We start from the raw sequence: 27,342 nt of genomic DNA on the forward strand, positions 1-27,342 counted from the left end.
TGCTGCCTCACGTGGCAGAAGGATAAGCCAACACCCTCCGGCTTTTCTAAGGCCATTCACTTTGCAGATAAGGGTTCCACCCCTACAGAAGCCCACATCCAATCCATCACCATAGGCTTTAGACTTCGGAGGGAAATGGAGGGGTGGGGTGGGGTGGGGTGGGGGGTGGTGGTGGTAACACACATTCGGAGTCTAGCAAGCAGACGTCAGCCAACTCCTCTTTCCGGAAGCCTCGTTTGAGTTCCTAAAGGTGCTGTGTCCTATCACCCCTTTACTGGCCAGGCTGGGTTCCCTGAGGCAGGTTTTCATCTACAGCTGCTGGTTATCTTGCCGCTGCTCTCCCTAGTCCACGTTGAGCTGCTTAGCTGCTCCCACAAGTGAAACTCCTCTCCCAGGGGCTTCTGTCTACCCGCGGAGTCCCAGCATTGGCCGAGCAATACGACAAGACATCTTACTTGGACATGTATTTATCTTGTCCGCACGGGACTAGGGCAGTTTGGTGAGTGTAGTCCATCTTTCCCTTCTCTTTTCATCAGAAGAAGAGGCCTGTAACCGAAAGGAGAAGCCAGGGTTTAGAGCCAGGTTGTGACCTTGGTGGAGACAGAAGGAGACAAAATCAGCTGGAATGGACGGCTCTCCTTCCCCCAGATCCACAGCCAGAGCTGATGAGATGCCACACTGCCTCCCGCTGGCCTCACGCCCTAAAAAAACACCCACAGGAAAGAAAGAGCATGACCTCCGCCCCAGCCAAGGAAAATATGAAAAACAAAGTTGATCCCAAGGATGGCCAATGAGTCTTCTCTCTGAAAGGACATCTGCCACATGGAACAGAGTCTCATCTGGCAGGGACATCCCAGAGTCTACTGAAGTTGACCTAGGACAGGAAACCACCTGAAATAAAGCCATGCCCAGCAGTACAGCACAGCTCCGTGAGTGCCACTGGGGTGCAGTGTGTGAAGGCAGTTCATTACTTGGGAAAACAAGCAATGAATTAGGAAACTCGGTCTCATTCTTTAATTTCATGTCACAGTAACATATGCATATGTCTACACAGCCCACGTATATGAAAGCATATATTCAAATCTGCTACATAATATGCCAGGGCTCCTCGGCCTTCACCCACTGACACGTGCAGCTGGACTGTGCTCTGTTGTGGGTCTAGCCTTCACCCACTGACACGTGCAGCTGAACTGTGCTCTGTTGTGGGTCTAGCCTTCACCCACTGGCATGTGCAGCTGTTATGGGTCTAGCCCTTCACCCACTGACATGTGCAGCTGGACTGTGCTCTGTTGTGGGTCTAGCCTTCACCCACTGACATGTGCAGCTGGACTGTGCTCTGTTGTGGGTCTAGCCTTCACCCACTGACATGTGCAGCTGGACTGTGCTCGGTTGTGAGTCTAGCCTTCACCCACTGACATGTGTAGCTGAACTGTGCTCGGTTGTGGGTCTGCCCTCTGCATTGGAAGATGCTTGCCAGCCTCCCTGGCCTCTTTCTGCTCGAAACCAGTAGCACGGCCCCAGGCATGACTATCACAAAGGTGTCTAACACTGAGTATGGTGGCCCAAAGCAGGAGGGTCATGAGTTTGAGGCCAGCCCAGGCTACACGGCAAGTTCCGGACAAGCCTAGACTACAGTGAGATTATGTGCACACAAAAAAAGCCAAGTCTCTAGATATTACTTAGTGCCTCCTGTAAATGAGTAAAAGGCTGCTTTCTCTCAGTAGTGACACCACTGGCCTCCCCCTCCCCCAAATATTTTATTAAGAGAATTCCCAGGGCTAGAGAGATGTCTCAGTAGTTAAGAGCATTGGCTCTCTTCCAGAGGACCCAGATTGGATTTCCAGCACCCACACAGAAGCTCACAACTGAATATAATTCCAGTCCCAGGGGATCCGATGCCCTCTTCTGGCCTCTGTGAATACTGCATACACTCAGTGCCCAGACACACATGTAGGAAAAATACTTCTACACATCAAATAAAAATAGATAAATGTAAAAAAAAAAGAAAAACATTAAAAAGTAAAAATGACAGCAGATAAGGCTTGGCTGGTGGCTAGCCCATCCTCACCACTTTACTATACATGCTTACTCTGGCAGTTGCCTATTCTGCCTTCCTGCCAGTTACCAACAACCCCTGTTATTTCTGAGGCACCAAGGCACCTTCCCTGACACACTTCAGCATGTCTATCATTAAACTGAATTCACTGTTTTGTGGGAACAGAAGGGGTCTGCCCTGATCATACCTTGACTTTGACTCCAAGAGAACTGAGCCAAACTTCTGACCTGCAGACCTGTCAGACAATAAATCTGTGTTGTTTTAAGGACCCAGGTCTGGGTGATTTGTTCCAGCAACTATGGGAAATGAATAAAAGGCTTCCTCAGTCAGAGTGAGACGCATAGCCCATCTGTGTACCCAATAGTGGGGCCCTTGGGACACAGTGGGGTCTGAGTTCTAAATACTTGTGTTTTTCCAAAAACCCAGCATAATCTGACCATAAAAACAAGCAAGTATGTACTGTGCAGAAAGAAGAGAAACCAACACGCAGGGCAGGCAGACTGTTTAAAAAGCTTTTCTTTCCTTTTTAAGTGGTCATTACTCTTATCTAGCAAATACCCCCAAAGTCCTCTTCCTATGCGCTTGCAGGTTTCCACACTCCATTAGCATTCACTGTGTGCCTAGCTGTGCAAAGCAAACAGTTTCCCTGCTCTCAGTGTGCAGGTTGGGTGGACGGCAGGACCATGGTGGCCCACAGGAAGGACACGTCTGAGTTTAGGTTGGGTCCTGGGGGCCAACTGGATTCAGTCACACACACACACATACACACACACACACACACACACACACACACACACACACACACACACACCAGGTGTCATTGGCAAGAGGGTGATGACATCAGTACAGGGTAGATGTGTCCAGGCAGAAGCACACCTGTTGTGGAATATTAGTTAAAGATGTGTTACATTTGTTTATGCTGTGGAACGTTTGTTTAGTGATGCAAGGATGTGTTGCATTCTTTTATGCTGCATTTGTTTAACTCTGTGAAGCTGTGTTACTGTGCCTGTCTAAAACACCGATGGGTCTAATAAAGAGCTGAATGGCCAATAGCGAGGCAGGAGAAAGAATGGGCGGGGCTGGCAGAAAGAGAGAATAAACGGGGCGGGGGATCTGGGAAGAGATGAAGGAGTGAGAAAAAGAGAGGAGGATGCAGGGGTGGGGGGTGGGGGTGGAAAGGGATGGGGCAGCCACCCAGCCACAGAACCAGACACGCGGAATAAGAAGGAAGGAAAAGGCCCTTCCTTATTCTCCCTTCTGGCCCCACTATCTCTCTTTCCCTCTCTCTGCTCTCTGCACATGCTTCCCCCAGGCCTGGCTCTTTTGTCCTCCGCCCTTCCTCCTAATAAAGCTCTGATACTGGGGGCGGGGGAAGTAAGAAGGAAGGAAAAGGTACACAGAAATAGAGAAAGGTAAAAGCACAGAGGCAAAAGATAGATGGGATAATTTAAGTTAAGAAAAGCTGGCTAGAAAACAAGCCAAGCTAAGGCCAGGTGTTCATAAGAAAGAATAAGACTCCAGGTGATTCATCTGGGAGCTGGGTGGTGGGCTCTCCTGCTATGGGATGGTCTGTATGTCAAATGTGTTGCTGATTGGTCAATAAATAAAACACTGATTGGCCAGTAGCCAGACAGGAAGTATAGGCGGGACTAACAGAGAGGAGAATTGAAAGAACAGGAAGGCGGAGGGAGACACTGCCAGCTGCCGCCATGACAAGCAGCATGTAAAGATGCCAGTAAGCCACGAGCCACGTGGCAAGGTATAGATTTATAGAAATGGATTAATTTAAGATGTAAGAACTAGATAGCTAGAAGCCTGAGCCATTAGGCCAAACAGTTTAAATAATAAAAGCGTCTGTGTCTTTATTTTATAAGTGGGCTGTCAGACGGCTGGGGTTTGGAGGGACCCGGAGAGAAAACTCTCCAGCTACACTCCCCAAAGAGCCAAAGAGTGAAAAACAACCAACAACACATACCCTCTGTACAAGATGGGAGTGTGAGCCTCTGAGTTAGAACAGATAACATCATGAGAATGGAGAGGGTTAGGGCAAGCTTCCAGGTAGCCCAGCCAAGAGAGTGGGCAGAGGGAGAGGAGCCCCTTGAGGACAGAGGGGAAACAAGAGATGTGGTGTTCCGAAAGCCTTTAGAACAGGGTGTCCAAAACAGGAGCCAGGAGCTGGTGGTGAAGTCCAGGGAACAGACAGACACTTGGAGCCTGACTGGAACTACATGAAAGTCGTAGGGGACCTTGGTCAGAGTCATTCTACAGTCAGGTTCCAGTGAAAATCAGATTAATGGTAAAGAATGAGCCTGGTCACCAGCTCTTTTCTCACCTCAAACACAGAGGAAGTAATATTATATTCTTTTCTTTGCCTAATTCCTCTCTTCCTTCCATTATTGGTTCTTCTGAAAATGCTTATCCCCTCTATCCAGTACCATTCATCCATCCTCTGATCTATTCATCCTCCCAACCACCCATCATCTTCCCACCCACCCTTCTATCCTCCTATCTGTCTCTATCTACCTATCATCTATCTATCTATCTATCTATCTATCTATCTATCTATCTATCTATCTATCCATCCTCCCATCCATCCATCCATCCATCCATCCATCCATCCATCCATCCAGCAATCAATTCATCCATCTTCCAAGCTTCATACTATTTTCACCCATAATTTCCATCCCTTATTTTCTTCAGAATTATTTAGCTGGTCTCTAACTCACCAAGTGTACCTTCTATAAAGCTCTCTTTGTTCATTGCCTCCATCATAACCTATAATTTCGTAATTTTGTTTTGCATCTGAAAGCAATCTACCATGCTCTTCAGACAGTTCCCTTTTGATACCACATCCTCTTAAACCGACTGGGAATACCAATTAGAGAACAGAAGGTTTCCATGTAGTTATTAAAAGCTACTTGATACTAGAGGCAAAACGGGCAGATCAACCAAACAATACACATCCAGAATTAGACCCAAATATATCTGGAAACACGGAATGTGAGCAGCATCTTTAAATAACAGAGAAAGACACAGTAGGCAAAAGTGTCACTAGAGGGCTGGCTGGCCTCTGGAGAGGGGAGAAGTGGAGATGGGAAATGAATTCTCTCTTATGCCTTCCACCGAAAGATTATACATGCACAGGAGTTTCAACATTAAAATCATAAAATGGTGAAAGAATGATATGTGTGTGTTAAACTAGATATGAGGGGGAAAAAAAAACCTTTCCCAGTCAAGACTCAAAATCCAGAAACATAATAATTAAAAAAAAAAAACTATCAAGGTTTTCAATTTCCGTTTAGAAAAAAAATTTTTTTTAACCCCATAAGAAGTCAACGGGCAATAGGAGGGCATATTCACAATGCATACGACAAAGGGCCAACATCTTTAATAGCCAAAGGACTTTATCAATTCAAGTTATTCATAAATCTTTGAAAATTTTTCCACCTCTCTTGTGACTATTTTTTACTTGCCAGATTAATAGAATCAAGTCACCTGGCAGCCTCAATTGTAGAGATTCTCCAGGGCCTCACTCACACTCTTTCTAGCTACATGGCAAGCTCACCACGGGCACAGCTGGAAATGGTCTGCTGTTCTCTCTGCATAAGAAGTCTGCCCTTCAGACTCACGTTAGGCCACCCTGTGTCCTCTGGCCTGCCTTCTCACATTTCTTTTTCTTGTTTTTACACTTCTTGGAGTGTAAAGAGAATACTTCTATAGGCTACCGTGTTGTGGCAGGACCCATCCTCTCCTTACCATGTTTCCAGAATCTCTCTTCACAGAGTTTCCAACCATCTCCACAGACCCCTAACTACTCCCACCTAGCTGGAAAGATAAAGCTAAGTACACACACACACACACACACACACACACACACACACACACACACACAAACACTGCAAGGCAAGCCCCAGAGGCATCGTAACAGTGGAATGGAAGTTTAGAGTTCAGTTCCTGACAGGAGGAGGGTCAAAGGAAGATGGCTGGTGGAGCTGGAATGTGGGTTCAATTGGAGACTTCCTCCAAGGGCTACCCACAGTTTCTATGCCTTTGAAAGAGGGACATGGCAGCTGCTGGTGGTAACCCTCCTGTCTTCCCTGTTATTATCTAGAATTTGTAGGTTGTTGTCCTCCAAATGCCTTAGAGGAATCATTTACAAGCATCATGTCCCACAATGCCTTGGGACCAAACTGGGGGTTGCCATGTCTTTGTAGAAAAGACAAGAAGAAAGACAGAGGCCGCATCAGCTAGGCGCATCACATTCTAGGTACAGGGCAGAAACTCCCTCTGACTTACCACACTGAGAAAAGATGAAAGAGAGGGAAGGAGAGAGAGAAGAAAGGAAAGAAAGGAGAAAGGAAAAGGGACAAGAAAGAAAGGGCAAGCAGGGTGTAGAGGCGCACGCCTTTAATCCTGGCACACGGGAGGCCGAGGCAGGAAGATCTCTGTGAGTTCAAGGCCAACCTGGTCTATGTAGAGAGTTCAGGTCAGCCAGGACTTCATAGAGAAGCCCTGTCTCAAGAGAGAGAGGGGGGGGGGGGGAGAGGGAGGGAGAGAGAGAGAGAGAGAACAGAATTCACCCAAACAATTACTAACATGGAGCTGCTCCCTGGCAGTCTAAACCTTTGCCTCTACTAACCTTCTGTGAACAGGGATATCACCACACAGGACTTCTAAGTCAGAAACTAAGGTAAAGACTGAATGTCCCCTAAATACAGAGCATGTCTGCTCAGATATTTGGAAATGTGACTACAGTTGGACACAGGCCACCCAGGCCCCACACTGAACTCACCACGAGACCACTAACCAGTCAGATTTCCCTCTGGTTCTGGTTTCATACATTAGCAGACTGTTCTGGATTCTCCTTAGCACTATCAAACTCCTATATCATGCCACCCAGCTTGTCAGAGGGGCCTAGTTTGTCCCAAATGGAGAACAATCATGACTTCTTGCCTGCTTGCTTTAAAAATACATCAAGGTCACACCTTCCCTCCCTAAACCCAAGAGAATGTCCCTCCAAAAGATATTTTCTTGGTCATTGACCATGATCACAGCTCAACCACAGAGAAACTTCCGGGTCTGCTTTTCATCTTCAACTCAGACCCAGGCAAGCGCCTGTTTCTCTAAATCCTAATCCAAATTTTCCTTACCTTCTAAGCTAGGTAGAAGGTGCTGGAGGAACAGACTCTCACCCTCAGCTTGCCCTTTCTTACAGTACTTAACAGCTGTGATACAAAAGGCCTGGTGGGGCCTTCTTCACCTCTTAGGCCAGCTGCTCCCATCCTGAGCCCTCCCTTGCCCAGGTTCCCAGGGATGATCACCCCTGCCACGGAGGGCCTGGGCTCAACTGCAGCCATGAAGGAGAACTTGCTCTCAGGGTGAGGGATTATTCCCTTGGGGTTTCTTCCAGAGAAACATGTGACTGGGCTGGCAGGGGAGGAAGCTAAGGGGTGATGCTGATTCCCTTGGAGGCAAGCAGTTGCCTGCTCCCATAGGGGCCCTGGAGTGTGAAGAACAGCACGGAGTTGTCCAGGGACATCAGTGCTATCACTAGCCAAAAGTCCCGCCCCCTCCGGGGAGGAAGAGGGACCTCCCAGGCATCCCATGCATGAGCCAGTCTCCGGATAGGGACAAGCTAAGACATACGTGGGAAATACACTCAACATGCAATAGTAAAAAGGGTCGGATGGTCCCAGCAATATCCGCCACACCCCAACAGGCACTTTCAGAAACAGCTTTGTCTAAAAGGCATGTACTCCTTGCTTGAGATCAGTAAGTAACTAGACACTGTATAAAAGCGGGCGCTTCTGCCTTCATTGTGTTTGTCTTCGGGTCAAACTCACTCTAGACTCTGCACGAGCCTGCTGGCCACTCAAGGAGGATCTGACCACCTAGCTCACCCCTCTTCAAGGCTGAAGGCACAGAAACAAGTCATTGTCCGACACCTGCAGTCACTGTGGATTCTAGGAATAGCCAAAGCCTCACCGGATGGGCCACCCTGGGAGGGTGACAGCCATCAGTGGGAGATGTATCCTAACGCAAGCACTCTGAACCCCTCAAGTCATGACCACCACAAGGACCAGAACCCAGACAGTGGTCAGCCTCACAACAGACTGCTTGATGATGCAGACTTTTGCCATTACTGGTCTTCTCTTTAAGTGGCGTAGTGGGACGGTGACCGAGCCCAGCCAGTCATGGCTGCAGAGCCAGGTTTTTGCCCTAAAACTCTGGTTATGGCACCAACCCATGTCTGGAATTAAATACTCCTGGCTTGGCTGTGGTAAAGCAAGGCAGGCCTGGTGCTCTGAGCAGCCAGGTGGGAGGCTGGGGACAGACCTGCCAGCGATGACACTATTGTTGACCTTCCAAGAAGCTTCCCTCTTCCCAACAGGCATTTCCGGCCTCTCGCACCAGGCTCCACGGAATCAGTGAGGGGCTGCTCAAGCCTGAGAAACTCACAGGCCCAGCTTCCCAGGAGAAGAGCAGAGGCCAGGCCTCAAGAAACCCCTGGAGCTGAGAAAGGTCACAGCTCCCTCCAAAGACGACAGTTCTTCTCTTCTTAGTCCTATTTCCTTCCAGTGCTGGTGCCCTTACTCCCTGCGGTCAGGGAGCCCAGAAGTCCGCTCTGGTTCTGTCTCGGCCCCGAGACTGTCTCTTCTATTTGTCCACTGGAAAGACCCAGGAGAAGAAAAGCAGATACAGGACAGAAAGGCGGGACCCTGGTGGGAGAGCCCCCAGGGAGGCAGATGGAGAGTCCCTTTGGTGGCTGCTGCTCTTTTCCTGACCTGTCCTCCTGGATGTGTGGCAGGAAGCAGGCCCCACCCTATCCCCACCTCAGCTACCATGAAGGGACAGGGTTAAGGTAGCCCTCAGTGCCCAGCACCCGTGGGTCAGGGAACAGGACAGCGGAGGGATTATTTCCAAAAACCATGATGTCCAGGTCACAATGAAAACTGATGATTAGCAGCGTCTTTGGGAGCCTCTCCAGGTCAGACCAGCATAGATCCGGGGAAGGGCCACTGTGAAATCTGACAAAGAGCTGTGTAGACCCAGGACAACACCAAATGTATTTCAACCAGGAAGGAGGAGGACTGTCTGAAAGAGAACTGAGCTGGTATTTAGCATCCCTCCCTGTGACTTCTGCTTCCAAAGAGAAAGGAGACGACAGAACATCTCTAGGACTGTGAAGTGCAGGCAGAGAGCTGGTGCAAACACCTCTTCTTGCAAACTAGAAGGGAGGAAGTCTGCCCCAGGCTCCGGCCTGATGCAAAGGAAATGCTTGCTAGAGGCCCAGCTTCCCCTTTGGGGGCTGCTCTTTACCCCTCCTGAGGTACCCCTGGTCTTTACCCCTCCTGTGTACCGCCCGGCCCTCCCTGAGAGCAACCGCACAGTGCTTCAGACTACAGAGCTAAAGACGAACTAGTCAAGTCACCTGAGAGAATAAAGGCTTTATGGAGGAGCTGGAGCAGAGAGGGGACCGTGCCGGGCCCTCTGTACTTCAGCACCCTCACACGGGGCAGGAAGAAGGGCGGATGGCAAACAGGAAGCCCCAGCCGCCTTGCACCACTCAAGGAAGGAGACTTGAGCTGCGGGCTGAGGCCCTGCCAAGATCTACAGATGACAAGGGATTCCTTCCACACAGCGCCTCACAACTTTGCACGAGAAAATTCAGGTTCTCAACACTTTGCCTTCGTCTACACGTCTTGACCGATGCGGGGCCCACTTCAGGGCCAGGCCGTGTCCTTTCTGAGACTTGCTTACTCTCCATCCTTCCTCAGATGACCTCCATCCTTGGCAGCTGGCACCTGAGTTCCCTGGCAGCACACGGCACCACAGGGAGGGCTGGAGCTGAGCAGTGGTAAAAGCATCCCACACAAAGCTTTACTCTTTAAACATTTTAGAATGCACTTCATTAGGAGAGAGCCTTGAGACCTCGGCAGTCATGATTCGACCCCGAGGTGGGAGCATATTGAGAAGTACAGTATATCCTCCGGCCACATCCGGTCCTGAGGAGGAGAGCATCGGAAGCACTGTGAATGCTAAGAGAGAGAGAGATTAAAGGGGGAAAGCAGAAGAGTTAGTCACCAAGGACTGCGTTGGGGGGTGCGCAAATGGGGGGTGCACGAATGGGTGGTGCGCGAATGGGGGAGGTGGGAGAGAACGAGAGATTCTGACTAGGAGGAAAATGCGTTAACCCCACACACCACAAAAGGAGCATCAGAGAAGAAATGCAAGGTCACACAGAGCCCAGTGTTCCTGGTGCAGTGCCTGGCTGAGACGGTCTTAGCAAGTGAGACAGTACAGGCTGGGTCTGGCACCAGCCAGCAGAGGTTGGGAGTGTTAGGATAAGGGAAGACGGAAGGGCGTGGTCCAGCAAACAGGCTGTCGGAGAGGCAGACCCCAAGGAGCCAGGCCCAGGGCAGAGCATAAAGATCCTTGTTCAGGACCGTGGGCCTGGCAATCACAGCCACCGACCCTCAATCAAAGCAACTGTCAAGACAATAAACTACTTTTCTCCATCACAGGCCCCACATTCAGTCCCTCAGTCCCATCCCTACTCTCAGAAAGAAGCCCCCACCACTAGCAAAGGCACAGGTCCTATCCAGGCCACCTCACTCCCATGGGCCTCTGGGCAGATGCAGAACTGAGCCGCCGCAGGGGGCTGGGCTGGAATTCCCCTAGCAGTTGGGGCTGCAAAGACCAGCTCCTTCCACACCACCTGGGCCTCTGACTCAGGCCCTGCACACACATTCAGGTCTGAATTCCCCAGCACAGCTACTGCAGGAGATCTCAGGAAGTGAAGCTGAGGCCCCAAACACCTGCTTCCTGCTCCACACCAGCAGGGGCTGGCCAAGCGAGTGACTGGAGCCACTCTGAGACACCTAGACAATCAGCCTGGCCAGAAGAACAGCAGCCTGTTTATAGAGGGACATCCCTCGGGCATCCGAAAGCTTCTTGGCCTTCTCAATGGATGTTTATGGAAGGAAAACTCAAAAGGCCCTTCATCTCTTATGAGGAAACAGCAGCCATGGTGCATACTAAAAAAAGACCATGAAGGAAGTAAAAATTCTATCAGAAAAGGCCATGTGTGAGTGGATATGAAGGTATGGGTATAGGTGTGTAAGAGAGGGTGTGTGTAAAGATAAGGCACGGCAGTGTGAGTGTGTAGAGTGTTATGGGATGTGAAATGAGGATGAGAGAGCTGAGTGTGGTGTGTATGTATGGGTGTATGTTTATGGGGGGTCCAGGGCAACACGTTAGTGTTTTTCCTTGCCACACCCCATTCAACACAGAAGCCTTGAGATAGTGGGATTTCTCCCACCAGCAAGTGGCAATCAGTTCTGGACCTCTAGTGTCCCCTAATCCAGTTAAGTCCTGACACTAGCTATCTTGGGGGCAGCACTGGCTCTCACAGGTTGGGGACTCAATGCCCTAGACCATCCCCTCTCTTCATATGCTGGTCACAAGACCCAGAACCCGTGCTTCTGACCAACTGGGTAGCTACCCATCAGGATCCCACAACCCCTCCTCTGGTTTGGCTGATTTGCTAGGCAGGCAGCTCACAGAACTCAGGGAAGTGCTTATCCTGGCAGGTTGACTGTGAAGTATCACAGAGGTTGTAGGTGAGGAGCACAGTGTGAGGTCTGAGAGACCTCAGCATGCTTCCAGGCCCTCTGCTGGTGTGAGGCACCGGTAATGCTCTAAATCCCTGTGAACATGGAGACCTCCCTACATATAGATGCCTGAAGTACCAACAGCTAAATTGAAATATGATTGGAAGAAAAGGGTATGATCCAGGGTTTGAGCCCTGGGTGAGGAAAACAAACAAGGCCCCATGCATCATGGCCTCTCTATTCAGCAGCCCCCCTCCCAGCATATGGGCAAGACCACTCTGGACTCTCCTTAGAAGCTGTGACACCCACTGTAGACGAGGTGGATGAGAGAATTCAGACTGGCTCAAGGAGAGCAGAGTCTTAGGCTGCTGGTCCTCACCCCCCATTACATACAGACCCTGGAGGGAAGAGCTTCATCACAACCCCTCTGTCGACATGCAGAGGGGTCCTGTCACAGTGTACGTATTTCAGCCCCCCACCCCACCACCCCAGCCCCCAGGAACTAAAACTCAACTATGATAAAAATTTCCTGGGATTGGTTTGTCTCAAAGTGGTTCAGGGCTACTGGGGAGATGACATTACCCCAGTGGAGTGCCTCAGAGGAAACACTCCTGACCTGCATTTCTCAAAAGCAAAGGCTATTTTACAGGGTAATTTAAAAGTCTTCCCTAGAAGGTCAACTGAACTTCCTTCTGGCCCAGTCTTGGTCCTTCCTGCCCATCGAGCTGGCCCCCAGCTCAGCAGACCCGCCAACTGACCCGAGCAGGTAGGGAAGGGCTGCCTCTGGTTTCCTCCCATGATAGGTTTCTGTGAGGACCACACGTCCTGTTTACAGCGTGGTTTCCAAGTCACTGGCCACACTGAAACTCACCTCTGACTTCACATCCCCTTCCTGAAGGGAACCCCACACAGCTTCCTTTTTTGGTGCTAGAAGCTGAGAATCTGAACTTTGTATACCCGAATCTTGGGGTTTCCTCTACTTTTTACCTGGGGTCAGGGTTGAAAATCAAAAGCCAGGATGGCCGACTACCTTTGTTCCCAGAGCCCACAGGTTCCCTGGACTAAGGGAAGGGCCTCCAGGCACCCAGCCACAGCAGGGTATCTAACCCACCTCTTCACAAACATAAGGACCGACCATGAACACAGGAAAATTCAACATCATACAGCTGATCTCCCAGCACCAGAAGAAACTGCACTTCTGGGTTTCCATTGCATTCCAAGGGAAATCCTCCACAGCATCATAGCCACACCTGCTCTGCTTGCCCTGTTATCAGCTGACTAGCCCTACAAGGAAAATCAGCACCATGAGAAATAGCGTCTCTTCTGGGTCCTCAACGGCTACTTTTATAGAATCAGCTTCACAGTTCCCTAAGTGCCTGGGATGTAAAAGCAGCTTCCCACCAGGCAGATGAAAAGGCAGAACCAGGTACGGAGACTTCCCAAGAGGCTTCCCAGAGCTACCTTCGATCAACACAGTGAAGGCTCATGGGCCCAACAGGACCTCCCTTAGCAAGGATCTTAAGGCTTTCCTCCTAGAAAAGCATCCTGACCCACTCGGCGACCCTGGAGTACCTGAGGCTTCCCAGTCCTCGGCACCACAGCCTCCTGACGACCTTCACCTCAGTTCCAGTTCAAAGTACACACATGCTTCCTGGAACTGCCCCTGTACCACAGCTGTCCCTCCACATGGAGCAGCAAAGTGATTCTCACCCTAAATGTCCCCATGGTCAAGGTGATCCTGCACAGAACTTCATAAACAGGGTACCTATTATCTGCAGCTATTACTTAATTCCTCAGATACCTGAAGCTTCATGGACCCCACCAACTAAAGTCCCCCTTGTACCCCAGACCATGTTGTAATCAAAGCGTCAGCAGGCATACCCATGGTCACCACGAGAGGCAGTCGGCAAGCCCTGGTCAGCCACAGGCTTTGGGACACACAAAAGATGCTTAACACAGGAAAGCTGAGAGTCCATATTTAGTGACGTTGGTCTCAACAACCCCATCACTGAATCTCACTCACGAGAAGACATCTACTGACCCGCCTTCCCAACTCACCACCCACACAGATAATCCTGGGGTAAGAGTTCAGCAGCAAGGGCCTGAGGCACAGCAGCTAGCAACCACCAAACCCAGCTGTCTCCAGCTCCCAGCCAAGAGCTGTACACCTCAGCTCCAACCATCTACTTCTATCCTTCTAGGCTAAGATGGAGGTGGAGCATGACACTTGTCCCAGGTCAGGGAGAACGGCCAGGGCCCTGTGGCCCTGCATGCAATGAAACCACAAACACCAAATACCACACCTCTCTCCCGGGGCTTTCCTTACTATTATATAAATAATATGCACATTTTGCTTGTATTTTTTAAAATGTAGATAAGCAGAAAGCTTAATATGGAATAATAATCGTAAAAGGACAATATCAGAAGACCCCGCTTATATAGGGTCTACCGAGAACAGGCAAATTCAATTCATAAAGACAGTATGTAGAACAGCTATAACCAGGCACTGAGGAGAGTGGGAAGGAAATGACTAGTGAAGGGCTCTACAGTACCTGTTTAGAGTGGCAAATGGCCTACAAGATTACAAATGGATTTGCTGACACGGAATTGTACACACAAAAACCAATAATTTTTATTGGCTAATTTATTTATAGTTTTTATAGTTTTCAATGGGGCATTAAAAATGTAAAGTTATTCCATCTGGTAAAAAGAAGATTGGAAATCAAAATCTCCCAAAGTTCTGCCACGTAGAGAGACCTGCCATCAGCACATTGCCGTCCATCCTTGCAGACACAAATCTGAATGGATGGCATGTTTCACAAAAGTAGTACCCTGCCTGGTAGCTTCCTTCTGAGAAATATACAGTATCTGTCCATGTTTACAGATGCACATCCGTAACCTTTAGTTTTGAAGCCACATGATATTCCATACCATAATTAACTAACTCGGGATTGTAGGCATTGTAAACAATGACTCAAGGGAGGTCCCCAAGCACTTGTCCAATTATAGCCTTAGTCAAGTGCTCAGTCAGGGGCTCCATCAAGGAAGGCTGTCCAAGCAGAGAGAGTGAGCCACTCCAAGGATGTGAAAAACTGTCTTCCAAAACCTCTGCTCTCCACATGGATCTTTCTTCAACTCCTCGTCGTTCCTAAGAAACTGCATAGTGTTCAGGAAGTTAGACTGTCTTTTCCACAGAAGCTGTCCTAACCTCCCCTTCCAGGCCTTCCCTGGCCTCACATATTGCGTGGGCCATGAAGGGAAGGCGGGGTTATCCTGGGTCAACGTCCACTGAACTTCTTATCCAGCAGGAGACCCTAGCACCTCTTGAGGGTACCCAGGGATGCACACCTGTGAGGATGGACACATGCTTTTGGAAAAGCTTTCTGTTCTTCAAGATTTCAGTCTTGAGTAGACGTTTAAACCTCTCCTTAAAATGCAATGGACCCTTCCTAAGGAAACCCAGGGCTAGAAGGGAACCACCTTAATCCCTTGCCTTTGAGTTGTGGAAGTAAGGCCCAGAAAGACTCAGTGTAAATGTCTCGATAACCAACTTAGGTCCCCAGAACTGTCTCACACGGTGGTTCAACCAAGTCAGAGCAAATTTTGGACACCCAGGACAGTCATAACCCTCCCCGTCTCTGTGCGTACAACTGAAAGTGAGGTGCTGGTGTATCCTGGCTCAGCTATGGCCAAAGGAGTCACACAACTCATGTCTTGCCAACTCAACGTCCAATGATTCCATGCCGATAGCTAAGAACCAGCCATAACAGAAATATTTACATTCCAGAAACAGGTGAGCACCCCAAGGCAAGGCTTCCCCACACCCCACTTCCGAGAGCTGGCCATTACAATGCTATGGTGTATCACTGATCACAACCTAGCTATGCACCCCCGAGATGCTGACCTCCATTTTCACACCTAACAGCTTCTCTTTCTGAACCTAATTCCCCGTGTTCCACCATCATACACACTCTCAGATCCATCACAGCCTCCTTCGTATTCATCAAAGAACCAGGAAATGTTTTCCTGAAGGCCTGAGGTGTGCCAGGCCCTTTTCTGATGGCAGGTGACAGTTCATTGTCTTCAGAATATCACTAGGGGATAGCTATCAGAATTTCCATCTTATGAATTTTAAACTAAAATCTAAAGTCTATTTTAGGTAGAGTTCCCCCAGAAGCAGAGACAAGAATTCAAGTTCAAGTGTAAGGAGGATGGGTATGTGAGACAAGAAGGGGGACACAGTGATGGATGGCTCAGTGGTTAAGAGCACTGACTGCTGTCTAGGCCAGGTTCAATTCCTACCCACTACACGGCAGTTCACAACCATGTGTAGCTCCAGTTCCAGGAAATCCAATGCCCTTATCTGGCCTCTTCGGACACCAAGCACTCCCATGGTGTACATACACACAATGCATGAATTTACCTATACTCATAGAATAAAAAAAAAAAAATCTTTAAAAGAAAGAAAAAAGAGAAAGAGTTATTCCTGGGAGCAGTTGGAAAAGTGTCCCAAGAAGGAACTTTAGAGACAGCACAGGACATGTCCCAAAGTAATCCCATCAGAGTGAGGGGACTGGGGTGTATTACAGAACCCCTCCCATTGGTCACTGGTAGAGGCCAAGGACACAGAAAGAGACACTGACCAGATCTACGACATGATCCATATCCTTCAGCTAGAAAATAAAAGCAAGGAAGAAAACTCCCAACCCATTATACCTATAAAAAGGAGCAGTTAACTAAACAAACACAACTGAGTGCCAACCATTGGTAAAACCACACAGGGATGAAATATGCCTACTTTGCCAAACACTTTGGGTTGACACAGCCAAAGAGAACACGCAGTGTCTTCTGTCAGTCATTCAGTGGGGAAGGGGGGACTTGGAAAACATTAGAAAAATGTCCTTCACTCTCTGGTTCAGCCACAGTTGCCTTGAGCAAGAGTCCACAGCAGCCCCAAACTACTAACCCAAGCAACTGCATCAAGTTGTGCTTATAGGCTCTGGTTTCTTTGTCCAGGGATGATCAGCAGTAACCCATTCGATAGAGTCTAAGCATGTCCATGTTTATTGTACCCACTGCTCCATCCGCTACCCCATCCCCACCCCCGACAGCCATATCCTCTGAGGATACATAAACTGGCAGTCACAGGCTTAAGGGGTGAGCTTACCCTGCCTTAAGGTCTTTAAAAAATTCTTCTGGGAGTTAGCTGGGCAGCAATGGCATGTGATTTTAGCCTTTAGTCCCAGCATTTATGAGGCTGAGGCAGGAGGATCTCTGGGAATTCAAGGCCGCCCTGGACAGCCAGTGCTACACAGAGAAACAAAAACCAAACAACCAAAATAAAAACTTCAAGGAGTCAGGAAGGTGTTTATATGTGAGTGTGTCTGTCATTGGGGTAAATAAACGGAGCACATTGTGAAGGGCATCAGGAAATGGCATGAAGGACTGCTGCCTTGGCATCATAAACACAGCTGGGGCAGCTCTCCGCAGCTGAGACTTGAGATCAGAGACAGGACATTTTCTATTCCAAGCACATGACAAGCCCAGGTTTTCACTGGAGGAGAGGAAAGGAGGCTTGGGCAGGCCCTAAGGCTGTTCTTAGGACAACCCACTCTACTCCCTCTCAGCCTTTCCTTAGGACTCTGGCGGCCTCGCTCTGCACTATCCACCTCCATCTCCTCCCAAGGCTGGGAGGACACTTCCTGCCTAGGAATCCCAAAGAGGACTAGAAACAGCAATCAGCTCAGGTTCTTTTATGATTGGACAGAGGGTCTCCTTTCTGGCAAGTCCCAGAGTCTAGCCTGAATGAGAAGTAGCAGAAAGATGCCAAAGTACCGGCCTGGGCATCTCTAGCCGGGATTCTTAGCCATTCCTAAGTAACTTACTCACACTCACACAGTCAGACAAGGAGCCTGACTGAGGCACCAGGAAAGAAGCCAAAGTGAAACCAGCAGGCCTCTGAGATGCTGCAGACGGACCTAAACATCAGAGTGAGGAAGAAAACTGAAAACAAGGTGTGGCATCCACTGCCCTCCCCCGAAAATACCACAAAATAGAGGCACAGCGGGCACCTCTAAAGAGAAGCCACACTGAGATGGAGTGCAGTGTGCTTCGGAGGTCAGGGGTTCAGCGACATCACCCTGGGCAAAGTGGGGATGATGCTGGTGGCAGAAACCACAGGTGCAAGTACAGAGAGAGCATGCCCTGGCCATCCGGGCCACCCCACAGGTGCTGGCGTGGGGATCTCGGATACCCTGGTCTTCCAGTTGGGTTCTCAAGGCTGCTTCTCATCATTTGTGTTTGAACCCCATATTTTATTGTGTTTCTGCAGCACTCTTCTATTTGTTAACGAGGGAATGGGTGTGGCTTCTCACAACTCCCAGCACAGCCAATCTCAAATACTACCCCCAGGTGGCCGGACAGACTACACACTTGAACTAGCGCCAGAAACAGGTTTCTCTGCAGACTAAGGTCATCTCTCCAAGCTCAGCCATCGTTTGATGCTCCCCTCTACCTTCCTGAGACCCGTTAGACTGCAGCAGGTCCCAAGAATCAGGCTTTTGTCCAAAGGAGAAAACTGCCCACACTCAACAGCCCCGACTCTAGGGCCTCTGAGCTCAAATGGGCACCGCTCGGGAAGACACCACCGTCAGTCCCCTAGGACAGAAAAGAAGGAAGGAAGGGACCAAGGAAGAGAAGAGGGGCACTCTTCTCAAACTCAGTATAGCTTAGCCACGGAGGATTAACCCTCAGACCACCTGTAGGAAAAGTTTCCGCTTAAAAAATGTGGATCGAAAGTATGACAAATCAACCTCAGATTCCTCGTTCACATGCTCTTCAGAAAAGGTCCCCTGGCTGAATCTGGCAGCTGTGTTATAAGAACCGTGATTCGAATTCTTTCCTCCCACCGCCCCAGGACCAATACCGCAGGAACAGAGACTGTTCTCACAAGTTGTCATTTGTCCACCGCTTCCTCACGTAGGAATCCTCCCCTTGGGGGGTGCTTGCTTACCGTAACCCTGGCCTCTGCTCTCAGGGAAAAGTCGCTCTAATCCCCTGGTTTCCAGACGTTTGGGACTAAAGCGCACGCAGCGTTATGAAGCCTGGCGCTGAGCTTGCCACTGAAGCACAGAGGTGCTGTGGCCGGTCCAGATCCGTCCCTGTCAGGACACCCCCACTCTGCTGTCTCTAGGACGCTCTCGGGGTAGAGCTGGGTGCAGAATAAGCCCTCTAGATGCACAAGTGGCGAGGCCGCCTTTTGAAAGCACCTGCCTAGCTCGGCCTCCAGCGACCTCAGGCACCAGCTCTGGAGGGGACATGAAACCCGGGAGTGGGAAGTGAGCCTAAGCACTGCGCGCTTTGAAACTCTGAAGGCCAAGGCGGACCGGGCTGGTCCCGGCCGCTCCCGGCCGACCACATGGCCCTCACCCTGGGAGCCAGGGGGCGCATTACAGTCCGACCCTTCCCTAAGCTACCCAGGCCTGCACCTGCTGTCCCGCTCCACTTCGCCAGGGAGTTCGGGACACCCTGCTCCAGGGAGGGGGCACTCTCCTGCCACTGCATTTGGTGTCGACCGCAGAAAAGACCTCAAGGGGTCAGAGCGGCAGGATGAACTCCAAGCCACAACTTTCTACCCGGGGAAAGCGAGTGGGCTGGGGCGCCCGTCTGCTCTGCTCCTGGGACAGACCGCATGCCTAGGACCACCTTGTGGCTCCGGGGAGGGTTGGCGAGCGGGGACAGGAGAGACTCAGTGGCCCGGCCAGGCGGACCAAGGGCCTATGTGGGAAAACTTTGGGCTGGGTAGGGGGAGACAGGACCCCCGGCGCCCGCACCTTGCGTCCGCATCCCGCGCCAATACCCGGCTCCTCGCGCCCCACGCCTGGTGTCTTGCCTGCGTCCCGGGCCAGCTGCATCCGCGCGCGCCGCAGGGGTTGGAAAGTGGGGGCGCCGCTGCGGGGGTGGGGGGTGTTCCAGCGTGCTTGGCCAGCGATCCGCGAGACCCGCTCGCTCGGGCCGGGCTGGGCGGCGACAGCGCGGCTGGGGGCGGGCGCCCCGCCCTCCTGGTCCCACCGCCCCGCCTCCCCAAGCTCTGCCTTTATCTGCCGATCCTTGACCAACCCACTCGTCACCCTTGTAGCTCTCCTCTACCCACCCCTCTTCTCTCGCCTTTCTTCCCTCCTCTCCCTCCCCTCTAGGGGGCGGGGCTTCTCCCCTCCCAGCAAGACAGACAATGCTGTGGCTTCTCGTCGCCGCCCCCCCCAGCCCCCCCCCCCCTCCACTCCAGCTCGCACGGGCTGCCCGCGTTTCTTCCGGACCGGCTGGAGTGAATGAGGAGGGGGCGGAGGGCGTGGGTGAAGAGGATAAGGTGGCTCCTCTCACCCCACTGCGCCAGCCCTCTCCAAGCGGCATGGAGATTTGGCCCAGACTCTTAGGCTCGCCTGGCACAGTGACAGTCAGTTCCAGGGAGCAGCCCGCCTAGAGAATGCAGATTTCCTAGCAGAGGATGTGCAGTTGGTGGGGTGGGGTGGTGTTTCTTTTCTAACACCCGGGCTCGTTACCAAAAGGGTTTGAGCGGCTAAAGGGCGAAGTGGGCCCCCTTCGACTTCGCAGGCCGGCAGACGTGACAGTAATGTGAAGGAAGTCAAGTTTCTTTGTCCATCCCCCGCCTCCTCCTCTTCTCCATCTTTAGACCTCGGGGGAACCTAGTGCATAGGAGGAAGCACCCAGCTGCGGATTCTGTAACCTCTCACCAAAATTCTATACATCCTCGACCTTGCAGTGGGTCCCCAAACCGAAGGGGAAGGGGAAGATAACCTAGCAATTAAAGAAAGGGTAGCCAAATCCCCAAGTGCCGAATAGCGCATCCTGGAAGCCTGGAAGCCAGATATTCTCTGCTAAACTCATTGTTTGGATCTTGGAATGTGTCTCCCATAGAAACAATGTTATAAACGGCGATCCTTTCCCAGGCCAGCCACAAATTTGCTGAACCCAAAGCGCAGCTGTGGGGTGGTGCTGGAAACGGCCCACTATACTGAACAAGAAGGCTACTGATCAGCTTTTCTACTGTGGAAAAAAAAAATGGATAAATGCATCTAGTTCCTTCCCCTTGAGCTATAAACACAAACCTGCTCCACTAACTTCTCTCCCTGGAGCCATTACTGTGTATTAGGTACGTGCTTTCCTTTGTAGGTGTCAGGACCCCAGGAGGAATGTACCCTGAGGATATGGGCGTTTCTTGGGTTAGAACTGCTGCGAGACCTGAGTAAATCTCCAGGAAGCCTTCTCCGAGGGCTCTTCTTCTCTTCTAACCTGGCCTTCCATGACCTCAGAAACAGAACAAAGGGTACCCATGACTCCTAACCGTAGGGCTCTAGCTTTGCTGTTCAAGACGGTTGCAAGGCAGTGCTAGAATCCCATTGAGTCAAGTAGCCATCTTATAACCAATCATTTGGCTTCCCACCAGTTAGGGGTACACTCCTAATACCAGAAATACTAATCCTCGGTCTTGTTTAAATCCAAATCTGCCAGGCCTGGTGGCACACACCTATAATCCCAGTGCTTGGGAGGCTGAGACAGGACTATGAATTTGAGATCATCCTGTGCTACATAGCGAGACCTTTAAAAAGCACCTCAGCTTTTTCTGAGTCACTGGAAACCCCTTTCTAATGGTCTTTTCCCGTATTGAAGCCACAGGAGAGAAGAATGGTTCCTCATCCTTCCAGAGAAGACAGAAGTGATGCATCTGGGCTGAGGTACTATTTCTCAATAGGAAACACACATTGGATTTTACCTTTCAACATTGCAGATTTTCACATGCTAAGACAGGAGGTTTACTGACTGTGAAAGCAGCAGAAGAACATTGTCTAAAAGAAACTGCCCAATAAAAATGGTACTAAACCGGGCGGTGGTGGCGCTCGCCTTTAATCCCGGCACTCGGGAGGCAGAGGCCCGCCTGGTCTACAGAGTGAGTTCCAGGACAACCAGGACTGTTTCACAGAGAAACTCTGTCTCGAAAAACCAAAAAACAAGAGAGAGAGAGAGGGAGGGAGGGGAGGAGGGAGGGAGGAAGGAAGGAAGGAAAGAAGGGAGGGAGGGAGGGAGGAAGGAAGGAAGGAAGGAAGGAAGAAAGGAAGGAAGGAAGGAAGGAAGGAAGCAAGGAAGGAAGGAACCAAATACTGGGATGTAACTCAGAAGGAAATCACATGCCTATCATGGGTAAGGCCCTGGGTTCCTCACAAGAGCCATGTTATGAGTTTAAAATTTCTAATAGCCATAAATACACAATATAGATAAATAAGTCATAAACACATAAATTATTCGTGAAATATTTTACATTTGATTTTTTTTTTTTTTTTTTTTTTTTTTTTGGTTTTTCGAGACAGGGTTTCTCTCTGTAGTTTTGCGCCTTTCCTGGAACTCACTTTGTAAACCAGGCTGGCCTCAAACTCACAGAGATCCTCCTGCCTCTGCCTCCCGAGTGCTGGGATTAAAGGCATGCGCCACCACCGCCCGGCTACATTTGATTTTTATAGTAAGGATAAAATGAGTGTGTTTATACTTCAGTACATCATAATTTAGATGCTAAATTCTCATTAAAAATTTCTCGCTGGGTGGTGGTGGCACAGGCCTTTAATTCCAGCACTCGGAAGGCAGAGGCAGACAGATCTCAGTGAGTTCGAGACCAGCCTGGTCTACAAAGTGAGTTCTAGGACAGCCAGGGCTGCACAGACAAATCCTGTCTCAAACAAACAAACAAACAAGCAAAAATTCTCTTTTGGATTTATGTATTTATGTATGTATATACATATTTATGTATGTATATAATATATATATGCGTGTAACAAAAATTAATAAAAAAAGAGGACATGAATTTGAAAGAGAGTAAGAAATTATATGGGAGGGCTAGTATGGAGAAAAGGGAAGGAGGAGATGATGGAACTTCATAATCCGAAAAAATAAAAGAAGAAATTCTCTACCTGTAGTTACATTTTCTAAAATTTCTAGTTGGAAAAGTAGACTCACATACCTAAGTAAGTCAAGTATACTCAAAACATACCTAGTATGGGTTGGGGATTTAGCTCAGTGGTAGAGCGCTTGCCTAGCAAGCGCAAGGCCCTGGGTTCGGCCCTCAGCTCCTTAAAAAAACAAAAAACATACCTAATAACTACACTGAGAAGCAATATCTAAATTTTAATTTGAGTTTTGAGTAAATAAAAATTCAGTTCCTTAAGAATTTGAGCCAGTCAACTGTGGCGCTGCACGCCTTTAACCCCAGCAGAGGCAGTCCGATCTAAGTGTTCGAGGCCAGCCTGTTCTACATAATGAGTTCCAAGCCAGTCAAGGCTACGGTGTGAGACTCTGTCTCCACAAAGAAAAGAAAATAGAAAAAAAAAAAAAAAAAAAAAAAAAACAAAGAAAGAAAGAGAACATAAGCCAACTCAATAGCTACATGTGACTTTCAGAAGCCTCCACAGCAGGATGGCACAGGGCTGGTGGCTTCCATAGTGGGTGAGGAGGCCCTCTGATGTCATTAGCAAAACCCAGGCAGAAATGCAGAACACCCACAGAACGAAAATCATTTTCCCAGTGTCCTATAGCTCTCGCTCTAGCATCTGGAGAGGTGGTGTGCCAGGAGATAGGAGGAGATGCTCCCCAAGATTACACGGGGGAGGTCCTGGGCCACCATATATCCCAGGGTACCGCAGATGGGCCAAAGTTGGCGCAAAGGTAGATTGTGAGGCGCAGGTTAGACTTGGGTGCAGGTCACTTACTTAGGACCCAGAAAGCAAGGATGGGGAGAGGACAGTGAGAATACAGACATACAGCCGGGGTGCATGAAGAGACAAGTTACTATTGCTGTGGGCATCGAGGGCGCAAGTCCTCAGGGTAAATACACCTTGGAGCTGTCCACTCCGAGGCTGGGGGACTGGGCGGTTTCTGGAAATCTGACCATTTGAGTACTGCTTCCAGCCTAGCTTACCTCCTCAGACCTCCTGACCTGTGTGTCCTTCGTTGGCCTCAAGGGAACATCTGAGAGAGAAAAGGGAGCTGAGGCTGCCGTCTCTGTGACGGGGCAGGACAGAGAGGTGGGAAATTAAGAGGACTCAGGAGGGGACAAAGCATCTTCCCTTGGGACCTGGCAGGGAGTCAGAAACTCTCTTTTGTCTTTTGTCTTTTGAGACAGCGTTTCTCTGTGTACCCCTGGCTGCCCTGGAATTCACTCTGTAGACCAGGCTGGAACTCCCAGGGATCCTCCTGCCTCTGCCTCCCGAGTGTTGGGAGTAAAGGCATGTGCCCCCACGCCCCTCAGCTTGTCTTAATCTTTAACCTTATTGTAAATCTTATCAGGGCTGTACCACGTAAGTCACAGAATCACACATACGGCCTAAGGACACACTTCTCTAGACACCTGTGTGGATTCCAAGCACATTCTCTCCTGTCTTAAAAACACACTGACTTTGCTTCCTCTGACTCCTTCTGAAACTCGATTTCAAGACATAGCCAGAGGTCTCACTTTACTTGAGCAGAGGGACCAGTGTGGGCCATGTTTCCCTATCACATCAACAGGACAAGTCACTGTGCCCGAAGGACCTAGAAGATGCGATACAGAACACACACGTCATCTGCTTTAAGACCTTGCCCAGAGAGAAGCAAGTGGGCTTTAGAGACTGGTTGGGGCTGGCAGGAAGGCAGGATGGTCTCTTGGCTACCAAGAGCTAGTCAGTGATACTGAGCCCTGAAGAGGTGTGGGGCACCCAGACCATAAGTTCCACAGTCATAGACATAAGCAGCAAATGTCAACTAACCTGTCAGGGTTGGGTCTACCATTCCTTGGCATCTGCTTTCAAGATAACTGTCAAAGCAGGACCTCTGGGAGTCTTGCGGGGATAGGGAGATTAAGAAAGGAAGACATACTCTCCCCAGGACCCCCTTGAAGACAGCTGGAAATGAAAAGAGAACTCCAAGAGGATTTTAACCTACAGAGATGAAAAGGATTATGTAAATGACTACATAACTGTATTCACCACCACTACCATCACCACCTCCACCACCACCACCTCCACCATCACCACCTCCACCTCCACCACCACCACCTCCACCTCCACCACCTCCACCTCCACCACCTCCATCACCACCACCTCCACCACCATCACCACCACCACCTCCACCACCACCTCCACCACCACCTCCACCTCCACCTCCACCTCCACCTCCACCTCCCTCACCACCACCTCCACCTCCACCTCCCTCACCACCACCACCACCTCCACCTCCACCTCCACCACCTCCACCACCACCACCTCCATCACCACCACCTCCACCACCACCACCTCCACCACCAGCACCACCACCACCTCCACCTCCACCACCACCACCACCACCACCACCTCCACCACCTCCACCTCCACCACCACCTCCACCTCCACCACACCACCTCCACCTCCACCACCTCCACCACCTCCTCCACCACCTCCATCACCACTACCTCCACCTCCATCACCACCACCACCTCCACCTTCACCACCTCCACCACCTCCACCTCCATCACCACCACCACCACCTCCACCACCACCTCCATCACCACCACCTCCACCTCCACCACCTCCACCACCTCCACCTCCACCTCCACCACCTCCACCACCTCCACCACCTCCACCACCTCCACCACCTCCTCCTCCTCCTCCTCTACCACCTCCACTACCTCCACCTCCACCCCTTTATACTGGAAATAAAATCTACAAGGAGATACAATGAGGTACAGAGAAATAAGGAAGTCAAACAAGGTCTACCTGAGGACCCAACCACATCTGGACGCGCCTGGAACTCTGGCAGAGGAAGCTGGCTGGAAATCTGTTTGAGAGATGAAAAGGGCCCTCTGGGAGATTATTCTCGTGCTAAGAAAGGAACAAAACAAGTTAGGCCCAGAAGCAGAGCCTTAGTTGACAGAAGGAGGTGAATGGTCTGAGCCCCACAGTCTTACTTTGTGGACTCACCACTGAGTAACACTGAAGGGACAACAGGCCACCATCCGGCTTGATGTCCCCAGGAAGAGGAAGGTGGACTGTACAGTGACCCACCCCCCCACCCCCCAGACAAGCTCTGAAGCTGGCTGCCAGTCTTCCAGGAGGCCCTCCCAAATAGATTCTCAGTCTTTCATGGCTGAGTTCTTGTCTTCAGTGGGTCTGAACTTCACAATACCTCTTAAAAAGCAGGGGTTAGTGATTTAAAGTGGCTCCTGTGGGCTCCTATTTTGAACCTTTGGTCTCCAGCTGAGGGAACTATTTTGAGGAAGTTTTAAGGTAGGGACTAGCTACAGGAACTAGGTCACTGAGGGAGTGCTTTTGAAGATTACAAGGACCTTGTCTGCTTTTCTACCCGCTTCCTGTCTTAGAGGAACCACAGAATTTCCTTTGTCACACATCGTTGCTGCCATGTTTTCTTGCCTCAGACGGCTCCTCCCTAAGGTGGCTTGGGCCAGGTATTTGGGTGACAGTGATGAAAAGTAACTAAGGCAGAGGTCAGCCTCAATCGTTTCTTGGAATGACCTGCTTATCCTGCCACTCTTGGTCAACTGGGTGTAGCCACTCAACCTCACACCACGAGACAAGGAAATCTTTTTTGTTTACAAATTATCCAGTCTCGGGTACTCTGTTACAGCAAACAGGAACTGGGGTAAGATGCCAACCCAGGGGCTAGGGAGATGGTTCCCTGTGTAAAGTGTTGGCTGTACAAGCATAGGGCCCAAGTTCAGATCCCCGGATTTGTTTATGAACTTGTCCAAGGGACCTGGGACTCTCCCACCCAGCCTTCGCTGTGCCCCCAGAAACACCCCCCACGGGACACAGTGGTATTTTCACACGGCTCAAGTCTGAATGAGCTGGCAAAATTTAGATTAACAGCTGTTAACATGACCCCATTTGTTCTCACAAGCCGGAGAGACCCAGAGAAATCTGAGAAGTAAAGATTTTGTCAGTGAATTCTCCCAGTGTGGTTTTCACGGGGAAGGGCTATCTTAATTAAGAGTCCACTTCATCCACGGGTGTCTAAAATATTTATATGGCACAGTATCTGGAATCCTCCTTGGAGACGCAAGAGCAGAGAAGCTCAGAGCTCCTGCACATCCCCACACAACAGACTTATCTTAACCAGATATTCCCTTCTCACTTGAAACACAAACGGATCTGGTAAGAAGCAAAGAAGGCAAAGGATCATGGGTAGATCACCTGGAATTGTTCATGCCCCCAAAATATGTCTCTTTTCACAGAAAGTGTTTGGGAATAAGCCTCCAGACTGAACTCACACGTCACCCTGCTAAACAACATGCTTATTATGCACACATTACCCAAACTGTCTCGAAGCAGAGAGAATACTCCATAGAATTTTTCTGGGAATCACTTCAAATTTCCTTGACCCAAGGTTACATCCCATTAAAGTTTCTCTTCTACTTGGAACAGTATTCTTTGGTGTATGTAGTCCATACAAATGGAAGGAGCACTCACAATTGTATCAACGTTTATTGGTAAGACATCAGCAGTGTGCAGGCCACTACATCAGGTAGGTGGAAGACAGGAAATGCTAGTGTTATAAAGCCAAGAGCCATGCTAAGGAACATCGTGTACAATAATGATTTGTGGGAACTTAGAGACTTCGAGAAATCAAGTCATCTTTCTA

The 27,342-nt window shown here is 49.9% G+C and overlaps 1 protein-coding gene across 3 annotated transcripts in view; it reads right to left on the reverse strand.

Moving 5' to 3' along the window:
• The window catches only part of Rassf2 (Ras association domain family member 2), a 38,946-nt gene extending 19,163 nt beyond the window's left edge, over positions 1-19,783 (reverse strand). The window contains exons 1-2 of one of the 3 annotated variants that reach the window (XM_052724697.1): positions 19,562-19,783; positions 456-546 (exon numbers count right to left, since the gene is read on the reverse strand). In XM_052724697.1, the coding sequence (XP_052580657.1) occupies positions 456-514 (59 nt within the window). In that variant the 5' untranslated portion in view covers positions 515-546; positions 19,562-19,783. Of the gene's footprint in view, positions 1-455; positions 547-18,682; positions 18,800-19,502 lie in introns of those variants that run through there. The other 2 variants (XM_052724696.1, XM_052724698.1) reach the window with 2 other exon arrangements.
• Positions 19,784-27,342: the final 7,559 nt, after the last annotated feature.

The sequence above is a fragment of the Peromyscus californicus genome, unplaced genomic scaffold (genome assembly GCF_007827085.1).
Source record: "Peromyscus californicus insignis strain IS unplaced genomic scaffold, ASM782708v3 Scaffold_7__1_contigs__length_154581171, whole genome shotgun sequence".
Taxonomy (NCBI): Eukaryota; Metazoa; Chordata; class Mammalia; order Rodentia; family Cricetidae; genus Peromyscus; species Peromyscus californicus.